Genomic DNA, 20,622 nt, shown 5'->3' with positions numbered 1-20,622 from the left:
TCAAGAATGTCATTGTAGATGAAAATTTGTTCTGCCTTAAATGTCCAACTAGTTGGATCTGTGCCATTGAATCAAGGCATCTTAAGCCTGAGAGGGTGGAAAGGTGTGGAACTCTCTGCACCCGAAGAAATCAAACCTGCCCACCTGATGCAACCAAGCCCGTCCATCCCACCTGAACTGACGGCACCGCCTGTTGCCAAAACCGGCACACCGGTTGGATGTTGCCGCAACTGCTGTTCGACCCAGGCGTTGAGGGTTGTGAACTGAATGTTCAATTTTTTTATTAAGTTTGCCAAGGACTCCAACAGAGCACCATGGGCGACCAGGGCCGCTGCCGGGGAAGATGTCGATTCAGTTGGCTCGTCCGTTAGTTAAATTCCTAACAATTAAGTTAGTTTCTTGGGCTTGAGTTGGAATAAAAGCATGGAATGTATTTGCAGAAGCAGCATCTTCAAATAAAAGTATTCTATGGTAGCATCTTGAAGAGCGCATGGCAAAGGAGAGCCCAATAGATGGGCAACTCCCATCATATCAAATATGGGTTCAATGCCCAAAAAGATTGAATCGAAATATTGTTTTTATACCAATACTAGGTGCAAAGAACCAACTCGACTGATTTAGTGGACGAAAACAGCAGTTGGAGCAGAAACCTAGGCACGTAGTGAATCCTGTGGCATAGTCATAGCCACCGTTCATGTATTTGTGAATAAAGACAGATTTTGTTTTTCGTAGCCGTGTTAGGCTGACGAAAAAGTTAAACATATAATTTCAGTTTTTCATAGACTTCACCTGAGTGTAAATACTAAATTATTGCCTAGTCAATTTAAATACAGGATGAGTCATGTTCCTGCAAGTATTTTCTACCAGGGATAAACAAGTTGACTAGATTTCCAGCAAGTGATTCAGCCCTAAATCAAACATCAATGTATAAAGAATTTCTATATACAGGTAACATAAATGCAAAATATATTTCTTGTCTTATGACCAGAAAAATTCAGTTCATGAAGTGAAGGAAATGTCACGAGGGTCAAAAATATAGCTGCCTGCACTGTGCAACTGAAGCCTCGGTTGGGCAATAAGGGCACTTGAGTATGCGCGCGCTAGATTTTGACATCTTCATGATTGATTGCTTGCAGAGCACATGCTGACATGGCAACAGCATCGGTGGATTCTCTTCACTGCCTTGTTCTCTACTTACAGGACAAACAAATATTGAGTGGAACTGAAATTCCTTCCCCAATTCCACTGGCACTGGCAACTGTTTCATTGCCTGCCATTCCTGCTTCTTTACTGCCATTACATTTGCCAGCTTCAAAAGTGTTGGCAACCCTTCAAGACCAGCTGCTATGGCAACAGTTAATGGACTCTTGTAGGGCTGTCCCAAAAGACTGCAGAACTGACAGGTTAGCTCCTCGGTGACTTTGTCCCAATGAGTAGGATTCAGCAACTCAGCATAAGGGGATTTTTCAAGTCTTTTAACCCACAAGAGAGAGCCCATAAGCTTCTGGACTTCGTAAAAGTGAAACAAAGCAAGTGGGGCAATGTGAGTTTTCACATATTTAAGTGCATCATCTCGTCCTCTTTTTTGCAAAATCTCAACAAATTGTAGGCGGTGAAGTTTCAGCTCCAGATCTGAAGCATTTTGTTTGAGCTTTTCGCGGTTGGCAGTGACCCAGTTCAGAGCAGGTTCAATGTTCTTGACCCTCAAAGCCTCAAGTATCTTATACATCTCCAAGAAATGAGATTTCAGTGCAGATGCCTCTGGCTCTCCAGCTTCATTTATAAGGCAATCTCCAAGATCAAACAAACCCTTCCTGTAAAAATGACTGGCAATTATCTGATTCACTATGTGGTGGTCAAAATCAACATTTATATATGCCTTGGATATGTCAGGATTAAATAACTTTTCCAGGACTTTCAAGTACTTGTTAAGGGTTACGTTTAATTCCTTCTGTGGCCCTTCTAACTGGCACAGGGGGCCAATTGCATTGAACTTGAGTTTTAGTTCTGTCAAGGTAGATTTCAGATCAACAGGTAAGCTGGAGTCATCAACTGACCGGATTTTTGTTAAAGCTTGTTCAATTTCATGGTTAACTTGATCAATCACTTCTTGGGATTTGAAGGTCGACAGTTTTTGCTTTTTAGCAATACGATCAAATGCTTCTCCTACAGTACTCAGCTCCATTTCTTAAATTGAATGGCAAAATCCTACAAGAAACATGCGAAGGCGTAAAAAAAAAAAGAACCATGCCATAAGATAACACCAATTTCATGAGATACATAAGAAAACACAAAAAAACCCGATAGTTTTATTTACAATTAGAACAAAATAAATTATTAAGAGCCTGTTAAGTAAAGAGGCCTATTAAGTGAGCTGAAACACCAGCCAGCTTTCTCTGATGATGCTGAGGCTCTGTCAAGCTTAGCCAAGACAAGGTTCTGTCACACTTCATATAATATTGATAGACTCTTCAGATTGACTCAGCACAACATTTTTATAGGTATCACATGACTTCTTTAAGATTAATGAGTTCAAAAGATACTGAAATAGATAGAATAGACCCTAAGTCCACAAACAATGACTTAACTCAGAAGCACAAAATCAAAACATCCACAATAATGCAACAAATGCTTTCTCCTTAACACAGAAAACTTTCCCATGTATGTGTACACATATATTTAAATGCAAAAAGGGGGAGGATTAAAGAAGCACAGTTGGATATGCCAACTTTAATAACCAGAGAATGATGTTAAACTAATTTGATGCATTTGTTTTGTAAAATCTGAGCAGATGAAAATATTTATCTTATATTAAGTGAGAGGGTTAAAGAAAATATTTCTTATGATTAAGGATGCAAGATATCCATAAATTCATATGTGAGCCATAAAATGTTTTAGACTTCATGTGGGGTTAAGAACTATGACAACTGGCCCAGTCTTCAAACACATTACCAGAAAGTCAGGCAACAAATACTTCACATTCATTATAGTCATGGAGGTCAAGAATCATAGATTAGGTCTGGTCATGTGTACTTCAGCTATTTAGATGTTTATAAAACATAGCTTCAATATAACAAGTCACTCATATTGGCACATGATAAATAGAGAAGATTAAACATTATTTTTGCCAAATGTACTTAGTTTTGCCGACTTTCTCCAAATATATTTTAATTTAGCAAACAAAACAAAAGAAAAAGTCCCAACAGTTTTATATATACTGTTTCTCCTTATAATCCAGGCTCTTATGTCACGTGGATGACTACAACAGGCTCAATGTAGAAAGCATTAGGATAGCACTATTGGCACAGAAGTGTAAACACAGAAAAAAGCCTAATAAATACATTTAGTCGACAAGCTTGTTTTATAGTTGGCCATTCACGAAAATCTAATGGACCAACTCCAAACCTAGCAACTCTTCTCCTTAGTTTATCTACCCAAATCTCCATTTCAGATTAGAAAAGTAAAAAAACAAGTTCACAACCAATACTTCACTTGAAATAAATTAAAGTCATATGCCTAATTTAACTCAGAACTGAATGTCCTAATTCAACTTAGAAACTAGGCCAACACTTGTGTTTGATTATATCAGCATAATTTTATTTAATCTATTTTGAAAGAATCTTCTTTCTTTCTTTCTTTCTTTTTTTTTGGGAAAAAAATTGCAATTGATAGGGCTTAAGCTCCACACTTTGCCAATGGACAAAGTATGCTTGCTACTAGGCCAAATTATATTTTTATCAAATGTTATTCGGATTATACATATACTAATTAATTACATAAAATTGTTTTAAATATTATTTACAATGTAGATTTAAACACTAACCGATCCAACTGCCGGCAAACCTGAACCGGCCCCTTCACCAAGTCAATGTCCAGCCAGTCTAAAACCATGTACCTAATAGCCTAAACTAGCTAAACTTCAGAATACATAATATTCCAGCCAACAAGCAACCAAAAACAAAAATTTTCAGAGTCATTCCAAACAGCATTCAAAAACCACAACCACTTAACGGAAGATAAAATACAGACAATACAACTTTGGCCAAAACATGATAAACGACATAAAATATAACCCCTGGCAATCAATTCCGTCATCAATTACAACCACTTAAAATTAACAAATAAATGAAGATAAAAGATTCATTCTACGTTCTACGCTTTGCCAGTATTAAGAATTTCATTGATTCTTAAGATGATAACAACTCATATCACTAAAAAAAAGCTTATTTTTCACTAATTTTTTAATGAAAAACTAGCTCCTAAGAAGTGCGAAATTGATTATTAAACTATTTTAGCGCCAAGATTAGCAACAAAAACCGAAATTCAACTTTAATTTCCGCAACAAATTGAAAAGTTTATAACACATAACCGCAAGACGAAACAAATGAATTCCAGAGAAACAAGGGGTAATCGTAATTTCGATGATCGTACCGGCGTTGGGCGATCGGAATTGAGAGTGTGAATGGAAGACAAATTCTCGGAACGGCAGTTGTAGAATTCTATATTCTTCCTTTTTGCCCAAATTAACCTCCACTTTTTCATTAACAACATTATTATCCAATTTGCAATATGAGTAATTGGAATTATAAATTTTTCCTGGAAGAATAAAATAGGCAAAGGACTGTATCCCACCTAAGTTTAGATATATTTTCAATGACACCCATCAAGTTTAAAAAGTTAAAAGTTTCACTTATTTAAAAACTCAATTAGATTTAAAAGTAAAACCGTTATTTAATAAAAAAAATTTATTATATTTGCCCCCTCTCAGTTTGAAAACTTACAATTCTCCTCTATCTAAAGTTTGAGAAATCAATATTTTCCCTCAAGATTTGTAAACTGTTGTTGGAAACGACCGTCTTTGACCGCATTGACTCTCTTTCTTTGTCGATCAACTCTCAAGCACCAGAGAATCGAATTTTCTTCAACGACGATGATTGTCAGATGTCTCAGACAAAGATGATGTCATTGTTTGAGACTTCCAAAGGTTGTCTTTCTCTTGAACAAAGATTTTTAAGATGAAAACACTTTGACAAAGACGATTTTACCTTTATCAGAGGAAATTCGGGTCTCTAATGTTTGAGATTTGATCAACAGGAAGAGATAAACCCAGAAAGAAAGTCAACACTATTGGAGATAGTAAAGTTCGTTGTCTTCAATAATGATTTACAAACTTTAGAGAATAAATATTAATTTTTCAAACTTTGAGAGAAAAAAGGGAATTGTAAGATTTTAAAACTGAGAGAGAAAAATATAATAAAATTTTAGTATTTAAAAAATTTTTATTAAATAATGATTTTACTCTTAACTTTAATTAAAATTTAAAATAGATAGATGAAATTTTTAGCTTTTCTTCACAGGTGTAACTTAAGAACACACTTAAATTTGGGTGGAAAATAAACTTTTGGCCGATATTGCTAATTGAAGAGCCAATTATAATTTTCCCCCCAAATCTAAAAACAGTACGTCATGTTTAAACTATATAAATAATATGTTTTCATCGTAATCAAATTATATTAATAAATGAATATATAATATTAAAATTAAAATTATCCTATTATATTTATTATTTTATTTTCATATAATTATAAATTAATCAAAATTATAAATATTTTTTTAAAAATATCTAAATTAGGCAAATATTTAATTTTATTTTTTTTCATCTTTACTTATTTTTTCCCTCTTCACGGTTTTAGTTTAGGAAAAATGATAAATGATGGTTGTAATTATACTAGTAAAAACATAAATATAAGCGTTAATTATATATAATTGTATGGTTGAGGAGGAATTATATTTTAAAAAAGGTTTGGATGCAAATGAAAATTTTTAGAAATTTTAGATAGTTTAAGAGTATTTTAGAGGTTTTCGTCAATTTGTGATTGGTGTGCAACCACTAGAGATGTAAAATAAAAAATATAAACCCTAAAAAAGAAAAACATAATTTTTCAAAATTTAGATTATAAAAAAAATATAAATTTTTAAAATAAAAATAAAAAATAGATAAAATTTTATTTTTAAAATTTTATTAGTTATGTAAATTTTTCTTATTTACAATTAAAAAAAATTAAATAATAAATAAATTTTTAAATTTTTAAAAAATTAGTTTAATAATATACTAAACTTTGGATAAGGGGATATTAATTAAAATAGGCAATCGCATTCCCGCCTAAACCTTTTTCGGCAACAACTTTTACATTTTACCTTTTTAAGCAAACCGTTGTTTTCATTCTAAAAATACCCTTCGTCTAATTTCTCACTTTACCATAGCATTTCTCCGATTATTTGTTTTCCTTTCACAAAAAACATTAAGATTAAACTACCGTAATATTTATAAATTAAAAAACAGATTAATATTTTATAAAATAATATTAATATATTATATTAATATATAATATTTATATAATATAACAAAGGTTGTGGATGTGGGTGCGGGAAGTTGGTAAGGGGTGCGTGTGCGTGCGAGCAGGTGCGTGCGTGCAGGCGTGCACGCGCTGGCCCCCCCGCACCCGCACACAGCGCGCGCACGCCAGTTTATCCCTACACTCCTTTATAATTTATAAAGGGGTGCGGGAGAAATTTCTCCTCCCGCACCCCTTTACAATGGGTTCATCACCTACCTGCTATATTTATATTATATATATATATTATATTAATATATATTATAAATATAATATATTTATATTATAGATATATTAATATATATTAATTATTATATATTATTAATATAATATATTTATATTATAAATATTTTATATTAATATATATTATATTATATAATATATTTATATTATAAATATATTATATTAATATAATATATATTATAATTCTCCTGTACCCTTTTTAAAATTTTCCCGCACCTCTTTTGTTTTTCCCGCACTCATTTATATTTTCACGCACCCCTTCACATTTTCACGCACCCGTTTGTATTTTCACACACCCCTTCACAATTTCACGTACTTGTTTATATTTTTACGCATCTGTTTTATATTTTCACGCACCACTTCACAATTTCACGCACATGTTTGTATTTTTACGCACCCGTTTTGTATTTTCACGCACCCCTTCACAATTTCACGCACCCGTTTGTATTTTTACGCACTTGTTTTGTATTTTCACTCATCCCTTCACATTGTCACGCACCCGTTTGTATTTTTACATACCCGTTTTGTGTTTATTATTTTCATGCACCCCTTTTATAATTCCTGCACCTTTCAGAAAATTGCCGCACCCTTCCACGCACCCTTTCAAAAATTGTCACACCTCCACACACCCTTTCAGAAATCGCTGCACCTTCCACGCACCCTTCCAGCAATTGTCGCACCCTCCACGCACGCACCTGCACCCCTTACCAGAGTGTCGCACCCCTTACCAAATTCACGCACCCTTTACCAAATTCATTGCAACCTGTTTTTATAAAAATAAAATTTAATCTATTTTATAAAAATAGATTATTTTATAAATATCCAAATTCACTTCAATTATTTTATAAAAATAAAATTTAATCTATTTTTCATTACAGATAATTTAAAGAAAAACTTATTATTTTTTATATATAAAAATAAATTATTTTATAAACATTAATCCCTTTTTTAATTTATAAATTTTATTTATTTCAGGTAATTTAATCTTAATCTAATATTAATGATTTCTGTGTTGATAGGAATGAATTAATCGGCGAAAAGCAAGCGTTGCATTTGAAAAATTAGATTAGGGATATTTTTGGAATGAAAAAAATGATTTGCTTAAAAAGGTAAAACAGAGTAATTATTGCCGAAAAAGGTTTAGGCGGGAATCCTCTTGCCTATTTTAATTAATATCCCTTGGATAAGCCAAGACTTTTGGCCGATTATATATTTTAAAAAATTGAATAGTAAGGAATTATAAATTATTTTTATTCATTTGACTGAAGAAAAAAAAAAAGCGCGTTTTGATTGGTTTCTCCTATTCTTTTAATGATCAAGTTCCACCGGGATAATCAGCAAGTCGTAATCAAAGCTCGCCACGTGCACCATATATTAGCTTGAATATATAAAAAAAAAAGGCGAAAGGACTTGTTCCCACCCAAGGTATAGTGAATTCCTATTCCCACCCACCAACTTTTAAAAATCAAAACACCCACCTATAGTTTGGAAAACTAACACCTACCCTCGAAAATTAAGATAAAATTAAGGACAAAATCATTTTTTAACAATAATATTTAATATTTATATTATTTTATCACTTTAATTTAAAAAACTAATAATTTCGTCCAAAATTAAGTATTGAAAAGTGATAATTTACCCCCTACTTAGGGTTTCCAATTTTGTCGATGAATTTCTAGCCAATGATGATCAATCTCTCTCCCTTCTGATATAGTCTCTCTCTCTGATGTTTAATATTGGATCGACAATGTTTGGATTTGATGAAATTCAGACAAAGAATCTCCTCATTTGAACAGTCGTTATCATCCAGACGAAGCCAACTTTGTCTAGACGATGAAGATCTAGACGTAGAGTTTTGACTCATTGTCTGGATTTTATCGAATTTAGATATCATCGGTCTAATATTGAACATCAGAGTGAGTGCTGACACTAAGAGAGAGAGAGATCGACCATCGTTGGTCAAAAAATTTGTCAGTGAAATTGGAAACCCTAGGTAGAGAGGAAAATGTGACTTTTCAAAACTTAATTTTGGGTAAAATTATTGGTTTTTCAAATTAAAAGGATAAAATAATATAAATGTTAAATATTATTATTAAATGACGATTTTATCTTTTATCTTATCTTAGTTTTGGAGGGCATATGTTAGTTTTCTAAACTATAGGTGGGTTTGGGTTTTTGAAAGTTGGTGGGTGGGAATTGAGATTTCACTGTACCTTGGGTGGGAAAAGTCTTTTGGCCTATAAAAAAATCCAGTTGGTGTCCACAGCCAGTTCTTGCCCAAACGTTCCCATTTCCTCCACAAATCACACAACTTGAAAGTTGAGACCATAAACAAACCTCCAAACTTACAAACAACTCCACTTCAAACAACGTGTGGTCACTTCTGCTCCTCTTTCTTTAACACAATCCTTTCCTCCCCATGAAGAATCTTCAAGTGTCTTTTCTTTCGATTGTTCCTTTCCTTAGTTAAAACATTTTACTTAAAAGCCAAACATAGGAGCAAATGTGTTCTAGCTTTTGCACTTGTTTGTTTCGTTCTTGATTCTTCAGTCTTCGTCTTCTTGTTTCGCTATGTTGGAAACTGCGTTAGCGTCTTGTTATACTCCTACGGTTAGCTCTTCTTCTACTTACTTCTGCTTTAACTCCTTCCTGTCTTGCTTCTTTTACTTATTTGTGTTGTTTGATTGACCCTTCTTGTTTTTATCGTCGAGTGGATGTTCAGCTGTGATTAAGCATCAAGTCTCAAGTTAGTCAACGCTCAAATTGCAATTTCAATAAATTAATTAGTCAAACTTTGTTGAGTGTATTATTTTCTCAACCATTAATCTCGATTTTAGCTCTTTGTTCGAATATTTAGTCCCAAGTTATGCTAACTTGCCATGTGGGAAAGATGTGTTGAATATGGAATACTGGGGAGCCAAAAATGTCTTTTGGTATCTTTGCAGAAAGATGATTTTAGCCTTCACATTATTGGCCTATATATACCTGACATTATGCATTGAATTACAACGTCTTTTTGAATAATGGAACAACGAAATTCCTTTAATAGTCATCCCACCCAGTTTGCATGGGAGAGAACAGTGATTGAGCATCTGATACTGCCAATCCTGAAGTTGCCAACTTGGACCAATAAGCAAAGAGTTACACGCACAAAGTTTGAACAGGCAATTTGGGATTGTCTCTAGAATGGGAATTGGTTCAACTGAAAACGTAGCTAAAATTCTATTTAAACTCCATAGTAAAGTTTACTTCTGTAAGAACTCTGAATCTAAAGTTTTTGATTGGCTATAAAAGGATTCCAAGTTCTAAAATAGTGCTTATAAGTTTGAGTTCTGTGTATCATGCCAGATTAAATTTCCCTTTTCTTGACATTAAAATGTATTTTGTACTGTCTTTGCAAAAGTTTTGCATCAATTGGAATGTGAAGAAATTCACTTCCTTTGGTATTTGATACATAGAGGATTTAATTGATTAACATGGAAGATTCTGTTTTTGCGCATTTATGTTTCTTAATTTATGCATTGTTGAAATGTCTTTGATGATTCACGTGCCAGGAGGTGAAATAGTGCTATTGGCATTGATCTTTTTCCTTACCTTTTTACATTGCAGGTATATGACATCTTTAAACAAACAAGCCCAACTGGGGCATACACTCACGATATTTCAAACTTTGGTACACATTATTATAGTATGCAATATTCATACAAGCAACGGGTCCATGTTCCATCACATGTGGTAAATGATAGGATAAGTCATCACTCTTTTGCCTCCAGATATAATGGAAGGCTATCCTTAACTTCCTCAATATTTGGTCAGAAAGGTTTCTATTTCTCCAACCAAAGACAGGGCCACAGGGAAAGATTTCGGAAGTATGCAACAGTTGATGTTGCCGGTGCCATTGATGTCATTAATGATTTAGGACTGGACACACTTACATTTTTAGGTGTGACTGTCATTGTTGTTCCTGCATTCAAGATTGCTAGAGCCAGCCCTGTAAGGATAACGTTGCTCTATCAATATCGTTTAGCGTGCTTTCTTCACTCTCTTTGTCATTTTGATTTTTTTTTTCTCTGAAGAATGTGTTATATTCCTATCAACGGCATGCTCAGGAGTAAAATTTTTATGGGAAAGTATTTGGCTAGGCACAAGAGTGCACACATGGATATAGACTTATTTATTCATACAAGCATTGCTTCAATGGGAGTGAAAATTTTATTATGAAATGTTGAAAGTAATCATATCCAAATGTGTGTTTTTGTAGACACTTGTGCACAAGGACATGTAGATGGAGAGAGAGTTTAACTCTGAAATGTGAAAGAATAGAACTACAAGCACTAGGAAAGAAATTCCTACATATGCACATGTGCATGGCATGCACAAACTAGCACAAACTTTTTCTGGGCCATAGATAAACATGTTTGCATGTCCATGTAAAAGAGAGATTATTACCAATATTGTTCTGATAAATAGGTTTGAAAGAGAAAACAAAAGGGCTTGAAAACAATTTGCATGCAATCACAAAGGTGTGGACAAAAGTGTACACACACTCACAGCCAAAGGATGGAGCAATTTGGAGTCCATTTCTATATTTATTTTGAAAGAGCAAAATTATCAGTAGAAGAACCAATAACAATCAATTGAATGAGCTCACACATTAGGCACACATAACAATATTTGAGCACTGATGGAATGTAAACAAAATATTTTGGAGGGTCCAAGACCTAAAAAAATAGTTTTTTGAGGACTGATTATACATATTATAAATGTTTTATGCTGTTGCACTGAATATAAGAACTTTTACTTGTTTTCAGATACTTGGTTTCTTTTTTGCTGGAATTGTACTTAATCAGCTTGGCATCATCAGAAATCTTACAGATTTCAAAATTCTTTCTGAATGGGGGATCCTTTTCTTGGTAAGCACACTCTTGCTTTGGGTGCATCTTCTGATGATGTTTTCAGTTGCATCAACAAAACTGTCCTTCCATAGAGATTGTCGTGGCATGAACTTTGTCAATAGATTCCCAGCTAACCCCTCTTCCTATTGATCTTGATTAGTTCCAGCTTGTTGAAAGTTCTCTTTTCTTTCTGAACCAGACCCAATTTTAACAGATCCCTGAAAATGCCTGCTTATCTTGCAGGTGATATTCTTATATTGTAATTGGAGTTACTGGTCAAGCTTAACTAGTGAAATCTTTGTATTACTCAATGATATTATACTTACAGTAGTAATAAATTTAACTTAGCTAATTAGAGTGATGACTTATATTTTTAGTTATTGCTACCCTTTTTTGCTAAGTTAGCACCTCAGTGAGCATTGTGTCTTATCTGAAATGTAGGGATGGATCTTTATCCATTTGTCTTTCGGAGGCAAACCCCACATTTAGAATGTTTATTTAGTTGAAAGTAGTATTGCTTGTACAACTCCTGATGCTACTTTTCAACATGAGTTCTATTATTTTTGTTTTCTTTGTAGATAATTCAAGTTGGTTTTGATTCTCAGGAAGAATGTCTGGTAGTTAAATACTGCTTGTTTCCAACTATATTATTGAAACTTAGGTCTCTAAGATACATAGCTGTATATATACTTTTTTATGAGTTCCTATAAACAAAATGTGCAGTTTTTTTTTTAATTCAACTGGATTAGAGTTAGCTCTGCAGACTCTGACAGTGATGTCCATTGTTCTGCATATTTTATTTGGGTGTATTTTAATTTTTTGTTCAAAATCTGCATGTGGAGCTAATGGTATTTCATGATGCTTTATTTCTCATATTATACTGTATAATGAGGAAATATTCATTTTGGACTAATACATGCTCATTTCAGCTGTTTGAGATGGGTTTGGAGCTTTCACTTGCACGTCTGAAGGCTCTTGCAAAATTTGCCTTCGGCTTGGGACTGACTCAGGTTTAATTTCACAATCTATGATGCAATTTTGGACCGGGGATAGTCTTGACAATCACATACCGAACATTATCTTTCTCATTCTAGTTATTTGCATGTATTTGTAATATCCAGACTCAATGGATAGGATCATAATTTATGAAACAGTAGGTGTATGATATTAAATGTTCAACTTGTGCTTTAACAATGGGAATTAATTTTTCCTAGAAGTAAGTTAATCCTGCTGTTAGTGTACTCAGCAGTTGCCAGTTGGTTGCATTATTTTAAAAGTAACAACCGTAGATACTGGTTGTTACCTAAGCAAATTCATCAAGTAAGAAAAAATTAGTATACATGGATACAATTACAAAGTTAGTGGCTAGATTATGAGGTGGATATACAGTATGTCCTTGTGATAGAACAATCAGAATTCATATATTTCTAGAATTGGGGATGTTCATGATTAAGAAACAGTTATTTTATTACAATATTCACACACAGCTTTGGTGGCAACTGAACCTTAATGATCTATTATGGCAGTTCCATTAGATATCTAGCTAAAATTCGAACAAAAGATGGTTCCACTTGATTCATAAAAAGTGTATAGAAATGATTAAATTTTTTAGTTTTATGTAAACTTATTTGCGGTGATTTCCTGTTTGGGAACTAATTTCATCATTATTCTTAGTTTGACCTTGTTTCAGATTTATGCTCTTTCCTTGTCAGCTTAAATTTTAGCTTTCATCTGTTTGTAACTATTTTAACAGTTAGAGATATGAGAAGTTGAATAATTGTTCTAGGTTGCCATACAAGCCTTTTAACTTGTATTTCTTCTCACCTTTCTTCATCTTTGGAAGGTTGTGTTATCCACTCTTGCTTTTACGGCATTTGAACTTCCACCTAATGGGGCTATTGGAACAAGAATCTTGGAGTTCCTTTTCCACTCAAGACCTGACTTGGTGAGACCTTCCAACTTTTTCTTGTGTTATCATTTTTCTTTAGTCATATATTTGGACTGGGATGTGACTATAATGGATTATATGTAGAAAATATTTTATGTTTGATTTTTTTCAAGTTGTTGGAGTTCATCTTGTTGCTCGTGTTTTATTAGAAATGATGTTCTTGCAAGTTGCAAGGCTTTTGACTTTGGTGTGTTTGGTTATAAGCAACTGGATGTAGTGTTTCATATTGTAAGAAACAGAAAGAAGGCCATAGTATAAGTGAGTGACCTGTTCAAAGATGAGAGCAAAAATGTTCTTGTGTAAGTTTTGACTGACTTGAAAATTCCAAAAGTTAATCATCTGTCTCTGATTTGACTATTTGGTGAATCAGATTTGAATTCTTTTTGGGTGTTAAATCCTTTTTTTCCCAATAAATTTCAGTGTTTTTATGAACTGACTGCTTAATAAATTGTTCTCCAGTCAAAATTATAGATATTTTGCTATTTCAGTGCTTTCATCAGCAGTGTTTCTATTTGTATATTTTTTACAAATCCTAACAAAATTTGTCAGGTCAACATCAGAAGCGTTGACGAAGCTGTTGTGATTGGTGCTGCTCTGTCTTTGTCATCTTCAGCTTTTGTTCTGCAGGTATTCTTGTTATAGACATCTAAGAGTTATGTTGTAAATAAAAAATGTTTCTCTCAATTTTATGGTTCGATTGCTTTGAATCAGATTGTACTTGTATTTAGATTTTTGATATATTTTAGTGTCCAAGATGGACAGAGAAGCTATTTATACAGTTTTGTATGTTTCATGGTGGTCTGGGGTTACCAGAAAAATTGGTTCACAGTTTTAAAGGCAACATAACAAAATAATAATGAACTGAAGAAGGAAAATTAAATGTTTTATAGTTTTGTTAGCAAATTTGTTTGCCAGTTGTATGTCTGTGCACTACATATATCGGAGTCATGAACCAATAAAGTGATGCAAACAGGCTGGTTTCATATCTGGTTTTCTCTTGTAATTGCATTCTTGCAAAAAATAATGAAAATGAAGAAAAAGTGGGGGGGGGGGGGGGGGGGGGGGTGGTTGCGTGTTGTATTTTTTTGATTTATTATTGTACACTAATATGTATCTATTTATTGTTTCATAAGAAATGTTCTATGTATTTGGTAGAGCATTGTAGAACTTATCAAACATAATATAGCTTCTTGCAGAGAAGGGTGAACTCCCAACAAGATTTGGCTCAGCAACTCTAGGAATACTTCTATTACAGGTATTAGAGAGTACTTATCGTTTCATCTTTTATGTTTTTATTAATACATAATTGATCATGCTATTTTTTTTTCCTTCTATTTTTCCTTTAAAATTTTCTAGGGTCATCATGCAAAGTAGACATCACAGATTTGATGTGAATAACCTTTTTGGATCTCCACTGCTTGGTATGTGCAGGACATAGCGGTTGTCCCCCTCTTAGTCATTCTTCCGGTGTTAGAGAGTCAGGTGTGTAAGGGGCATTCTCTGCCTACCTAAAATCTGCACGGTTTTATGTTTTTAGCATCTTCTTTTTTTATTGAAAAAAATTCACTATCATCTATTTTATGTGATTGAGCTTTTTGATCACTTCGTTTTTTAAGTTCTTCATTGAAAAGTTGAAAAGAAAAAGTTTTGAGTAGTGCTGCATGATAAAGTCTGATAAAATATAAATTCACTGCATAACTTTAGTACAACTCACCGTACTCTTTTTTTGGGCATAATCTTCTGGTTCTTAATTGGAAAAGTTAAAATTTATTTCTCTCTCATCCTCTTGAATGATTCTTAATTCAAGAAAAGTTAAACATTTTCTCAATTATTGTAAATTGGAAGTAATTAACAAAAGTAAATTAATATGGTTTGTGTCATATTCACTAATGCATAATACAAGAGCAGTGCACCTGATAGATTTAAAAAAAAAAAAAAGTCAATCATATTCTTTTTCAAAAGAAATACAATTATTTCAAGAAAAGAAACCGATAGCCACAAATTTATTGGCATTTTTTTCAGAAAAATATTCCATTCTGTTTCTGAAAGGGGACAAATTAGCATTCACTGGAAGTAACCTGGAGGCGGCAGGATTTTTTCGTATGCATTAGCATTCTCTTTTTAATTTCCTAGGCATTGATATTTCAATCTATCTTTTTCGCAGAATCTTATTGAGGAAAGTATCTGGCCGATGCTTGCTAAAGAAAGTTTAAAGGCTTTAGCTGGATTGGGTCTGCTTTCTCTTGGAGGAAAATATCTTCTGAGAAGAGTTTTTGAGGTACAAAATTTTGTGTTTGATTATAATATTTTTGAAAATTTCCTTTGTTGCATAAGCTTACCCAAATTTTTCTAAGTAGGTTGTTGCAGAAGCAAGGAGCTCAGAAGCCTTTGTTGCTCTCTGCCTTCTAACAGTTGCAGGGACTTCACTTCTCACCCAGCAGCTGGGCTTTAGTGATACGGTTTTTATTCTCTTCTCAGTTTTGATTGATGATTTTTAAGTTTATGTTGTAACTAAATTCCATTTCAATGAAGCTTGGAGCATTTTTGGCTGGGGCACTATTAGCAGAAACTAATTTCCGGACACAGATTGAAGCTGATATAAGGCCATTTAGAGGCTTATTTCTTGGATTATTTTTTGTGACTACAGGGACTTCCATTGATATGGAGGTATTATAATTATTCAAATCAGTTTTTTTCCAAGTAATTTCTTCATTGGGAATGAAGAAATCTTGAATTATTCTGAGTTATGTTTTCTGGGTCTATATAGCAAAGGAGCATATAGCTTTCTAGTTGGGTTTGATAAAATAGATACATATAATCTTCCCTAATGAAGTAGCATGTTTTTAGTGAGTCTACTTGGCATTTTTGAAACAATCAATTCTTTTTCTTTTTCCTTTTGGCTTTGCAGCTTCTTTTCCGAGAGTGGCCAAATGTACTCTCACTCTTGGCAGGATTAATTGTAATCAAGACATTAATTATAACAGCTATAGGTCCCCGTGTTGGACTCACTATGCAAGAAAGCGTGAGAATAGGATTGCTTCTATCTCAAGGAGGCGAATTTGCATTTGTAGTTTTTTCTCTAGCTAACAGGTCAGTCATGAATTAAATGTACAACTGCATCAATTATGCATCCAATATTTGACTATGCTAATAAGTTTATGCTTTGCAAACAGATTGGGAGTATTACCACTTGAGCTTAACAAGCTGCTCATAATTGTGGTGGTATTGTCAATGGCTTTAACTCCATTGCTTAATGAAGTTGGAAGATGGGCTGCTGAATTCATTGATGACAAGTTTGACACAGATGTATGTGTCTAACCCGCACTTTCCAATTAGGAGTTTAATTTAGTCAATGACAGTTAGCAATAATGACACTTTCATTACGTTTGTTTTGTCTTTGGCCAGTTTTCTTTAAAAAAATTCGTGATTGTTTGGATTTGTACAGCTTTAAGTTACAGCATTAAGCAATTTTTTAAGGAAATCTGTTAAAGATATGTTTGGTTAGTATAACTAGCAGCTGATTGCTTGTGTTGTACACAGTATATGGAGTATTAGTTACATGCCTAACAGATGTCAATTTATTCTGTCATTTGTACTGCAAGTTATTTATTTTTATCTTCCAATGAAGTATTTTTGAGCATAAATATTCATAATGAAACTTTTTACAGAAAGCTGCAGAAATGGTGACCTTTGAGGGTCGTGAACCGGTTGTTATTGTTGGATTTGGACCAATGGGTCAGGTATAAAAATTCAAGAGCTACTTTGTAGTGGAGTTATAATTTTTTCTCAAGATATAGATCTATTATATCTTGTTCTAATTTCCTATCTGCAGGTCCTCGCCAACTTTTTGTCCACCCCATTGACTTCTGGGTTAGATACTGATATGGTGGGATGGCCTTATGTAGCTTTTGATCTGAATCTTTCTGTAGTAAAGGTCAGGAAGAGTTGCCCCAAATTTAACTATTCAGACAAATTCTCTAGATGGTCAAATGCTTTCTGGAATTTTCTTTTTGGTTTTTTGGTCTGGTCCATCTGATGTCTGGGTTTAGAACTATTATTTTGTGGACTATTACAATTTCTGTCCTTACAGAGTTTTAAACCCTTATAATGATAAATTTTGCCAGAAATATTTAATTTGGTATATTAAGCAATTACTTTCTGGAGTACTTATCATAGACCCTATGAGATACTGTATTTTGAAAAATGCATAATATTAGCTCTTTTTTTTTTTCCTAATAATTTTCTATCAAAAATTTACCTCTTTAGACAGTTTTTGATAGTTTCTCAAAAAAAGGATATTTATTTATTATTATTTTTTAAAAAGATCTCTATAGGGATCCCAGGTGATTACTCTTGTTTGTGAGATTAATGAGAATATAGAAATATCTATTAATGTTACTAGCAGTTGTGAGGAATGTTTCCACACATACTATTCTTAATACCATTAGAGCTTGTTTAAATTAGAATTCAAGGGTAAAAACTTATGTTATATTGACCAAAACTGCATTCATTCTACAAGTATAAGGCATTTAATCATTGTTAAAATTGAATTATGTGTAATTAGTGCAATCTTTAAGCTCTGTGAAGGGGCTTGTTTCAGGAGGCAACAAAATGATAACCCATCTTAGTTTTGGTATTTTACTAGCATATTAATTATAGGTTATTATAGTTAGTGACACTAAATACTTTACCTGTTGCATTGACAGGCATCAAGAAAACTTGGTTTTCCTGTTCTATATGGTGATGGATCACGTCCAGCAGTGCTGCAATCTGCTGGTATCTCTTCCCCAAAAGCTGTTATGATCATGTACACAGGGAGGAAGAGAACAGTTGAAGCAGTCCAAAGGCTTAAGCTTGCTTTCCCGGCGGTAGGGCTTTTTCTCTCCCTGCTGCTTTGTGTGTGTACTGGGCACTTGTGGTGGGCATGTCCATGTGAGGGGCGAGGACAAACATTTATAGTATCCTATCTGTATAAAATTCTAGCAAAAGATTAATGTATGAAACATACAAGTCTATAGTTTCCACTCTTCATACTCCGTCCAGACCAAATCTGTATGAGGAGAATTTCATGAACTCCTTAATTTATTTATTTGAGATCTGCATATAATTTATTTCCTGCTTGGGATTGACAATCTAACGGTGAACATTCAACTGTGCAGATTCCAATATATGCCCGAGCTCAAGACCTCAGGCATCTTTTGGATTTGAAGAAAGCAGGAGCTACAGATACTATTCTCGAAAGTGCAGAGGTATTAATAAAAAAATCTTGTTTTGTTGTATGGTTTTACAGCGATAAGGTTTTTCATAATTTGCTCTTCCTTACTTTTGCATTTATCCATGCAGACAAGTTTACAACTTGGCTCTAAGCTTTTGAAGGGGTTTGGTGTCATGTCTGATGATGTGAGCTTTATAAGTCAGCTTGTTCGGGATTCCATGGAGCTACAGGCTCAAGAGGCACTTAGCAAAACTGATGATCGAGAATTTGATGTTATGAAGCCACTGCAGGTACATAATGCATGTTTGGATTAATCAAGTTTGGTCTGTCCTCACCACGATGGTGAAATTTGTCATTTTTATCATAATGTTCTACCCTTTTTCCTAATCATTGATGCTGAAAAAAAATCCAAGTGTCGTAAGAAATATACTCCCTGAATGAACTTAACTGGTGGTTCAATCTTGCTTTTCTCACATTTTCTAGTGACTTAAGCAGCTGAAATTTCTGAATAAATAACCGGTTGTGGTCTGGTCTGAAGGTAAGAGTAGCTGACTTCAATGAGGCTCAAGAACCGATTTCATCAACTTCAAACGATAAAAGATTAGCTAGAATGAACAGCACAGATGTGTCTCGTGCTGTGACTTTTCAAGGGGGGATAGAAAAAGCAACACATGATGGTGATTATCAACTATCTGACGATTTAGACGGAAAAGGAGTATTGTACTGTGAATTAGATGCAGAAAACAGTTTTCAAGAACAAACTGAAGAAGCTGGAGAAGAAAAGATGGTAAAGCCGTAAGTAAGTTATCTAACAACTACCAAGAATCTAAGAAACAGAAGTGCAACATCTGAAGTTTACTTGTGTATCTTAGAATGCTTACCCTTGTAGCCAAATTATTCAAAATTTTTTACAAAGTCCAACTATAGCATGGATAGAAGGCATATAGGTAAAATGCATCATTGCTAGACTGGTCTATTTTACAGCAGAAACAGTCAAAGTACCGATTCTTCTTTAGCCACACCATGATATATTGATGAATTTTATCTTAAAATAATTGACTAATGATAGAGGTTTTTCTTATTCTTTCATGTTTCCCCCCACTTGTATGCGTTCTTTTCTGAAAGTTAATAGTTCACAGATTTTGACACTGCCTCCAGTGATGTTGTTTGCAAATACTATTTTTGATCTTGGATGATCCAGACATTTTTTTTTTTTTTGCTGTTGCCTCATAAAAAGGTTTATTCAGGTGAAACAATAAATATTTCCTTTTCAATTCATCCCCGGAGTTGAATACCTTATCCAAGAGTGTTTTTAAATCCAATCCATTGGAATCAATAAAAAAGGCAAATCATTTGTCTTGTTTATTGATAGAGTGAATAGATGCTTGAATCAACATTGAGAGCTCCATGCTGAATTCAGAAAACCAAAAATTTAATAGTGCAGCATTTTGGCCAGGTGATACAACAGTAAACCCATTTATCAGTCAGTCACATTTAAACCCAATCTTTACTTTGGGACGCCATTGAAGAAATCTTTTTACTCAACAAACAAATTCAAAAAGCATTTCCCACTTGACGAACGCTATATGATATACCCATCTCGCTCTCACTCCTCTTGATGTCCTTTAAGTCAGTATGCAGCTGCCTTTCTTCTCTCCTTTTCCTATTTCTTTTTACTTGCTGGTTGAGCGACTGCGCCTTTGCATCATCGCCATCTCACCAGCCCTTGTCAACCAAATCTCCAACATCCCACCTTCGTTAAAAGAAAAGAAATAGAAAAGGCAACATTATTCCATGGTCTGTGAACCCCGCCGACCATGCAAAGAGCCACGGCCACTGCAAGAGGAGCTTGTGTCATTGCCCCTTCCAGAAACGTGAGATTATGTAGAACTTGAAATCGGAGTGGGAATTCCATCAAAGATGCAA

At 33.8% G+C, this 20,622-nt stretch overlaps 2 protein-coding genes across 2 annotated transcripts; one reads left to right on the top strand and one right to left on the bottom strand.

Annotated features, from left to right (window-relative positions):
- Window positions 1–870: 870 nt before the first annotated feature.
- LOC123214711 (protein RMD5 homolog) lies at window positions 871–4,565 on the bottom strand. Its single transcript, XM_044634664.1, has 2 exons — window positions 4,432–4,565; window positions 871–2,208 (listed from the first exon to the last, which is right to left on the bottom strand). Exon 2 carries the CDS (start codon window positions 2,183–2,185, stop codon window positions 1,028–1,030), a length of 1,158 nt encoding a protein of 385 aa, XP_044490599.1. The 5' UTR covers window positions 2,186–2,208; window positions 4,432–4,565; the 3' UTR covers window positions 871–1,027.
- Window positions 4,566–8,923: 4,358 nt separating this feature from the next.
- Window positions 8,924–19,783, top strand: LOC123214717 (K(+) efflux antiporter 3, chloroplastic). The gene is made up of 19 exons (XM_044634677.1): window positions 8,924–9,248; window positions 10,248–10,631; window positions 11,450–11,551; window positions 12,463–12,543; window positions 13,377–13,478; window positions 14,031–14,108; window positions 14,668–14,736; window positions 14,913–14,963; window positions 15,646–15,759; window positions 15,839–15,940; window positions 16,014–16,148; window positions 16,390–16,571; window positions 16,655–16,787; window positions 17,150–17,221; window positions 17,314–17,415; window positions 18,188–18,349; window positions 18,641–18,730; window positions 18,825–18,986; window positions 19,235–19,783. Exons 1-19 carry the CDS (start codon window positions 9,210–9,212, stop codon window positions 19,493–19,495), a joined length of 2,421 nt encoding a protein of 806 aa, XP_044490612.1. The 5' UTR covers window positions 8,924–9,209; the 3' UTR covers window positions 19,496–19,783.
- Window positions 19,784–20,622: the final 839 nt, after the last annotated feature.

Source organism: Mangifera indica, chromosome 4 (genome assembly GCF_011075055.1).
Source record: "Mangifera indica cultivar Alphonso chromosome 4, CATAS_Mindica_2.1, whole genome shotgun sequence".
In the NCBI taxonomy this organism is placed as follows: Eukaryota; Viridiplantae; Streptophyta; class Magnoliopsida; order Sapindales; family Anacardiaceae; genus Mangifera; species Mangifera indica.
This window is presented reverse-complemented; position numbering and strand designations above follow the sequence as displayed.

Coding starts and splice junctions, on each gene's coding strand:
- LOC123214711 (XM_044634664.1), bottom strand. CDS start 2,185: ATGGAGCTGAGTACTGTAGGAGAAGCATTTGATCGTATTGCTAAAAAG.
- LOC123214717 (XM_044634677.1), top strand. CDS start 9,210: ATGTTGGAAACTGCGTTAGCGTCTTGTTATACTCCTACG. Junction 11,552..12,462: donor AATGGGGGATCCTTTTCTTG/GTAAGCACACTC, acceptor TGCTCATTTCAG/CTGTTTGAGATGGGTTTGGA. Junction 12,544..13,376: donor TCGGCTTGGGACTGACTCAG/GTTTAATTTCAC, acceptor CATCTTTGGAAG/GTTGTGTTATCCACTCTTGC.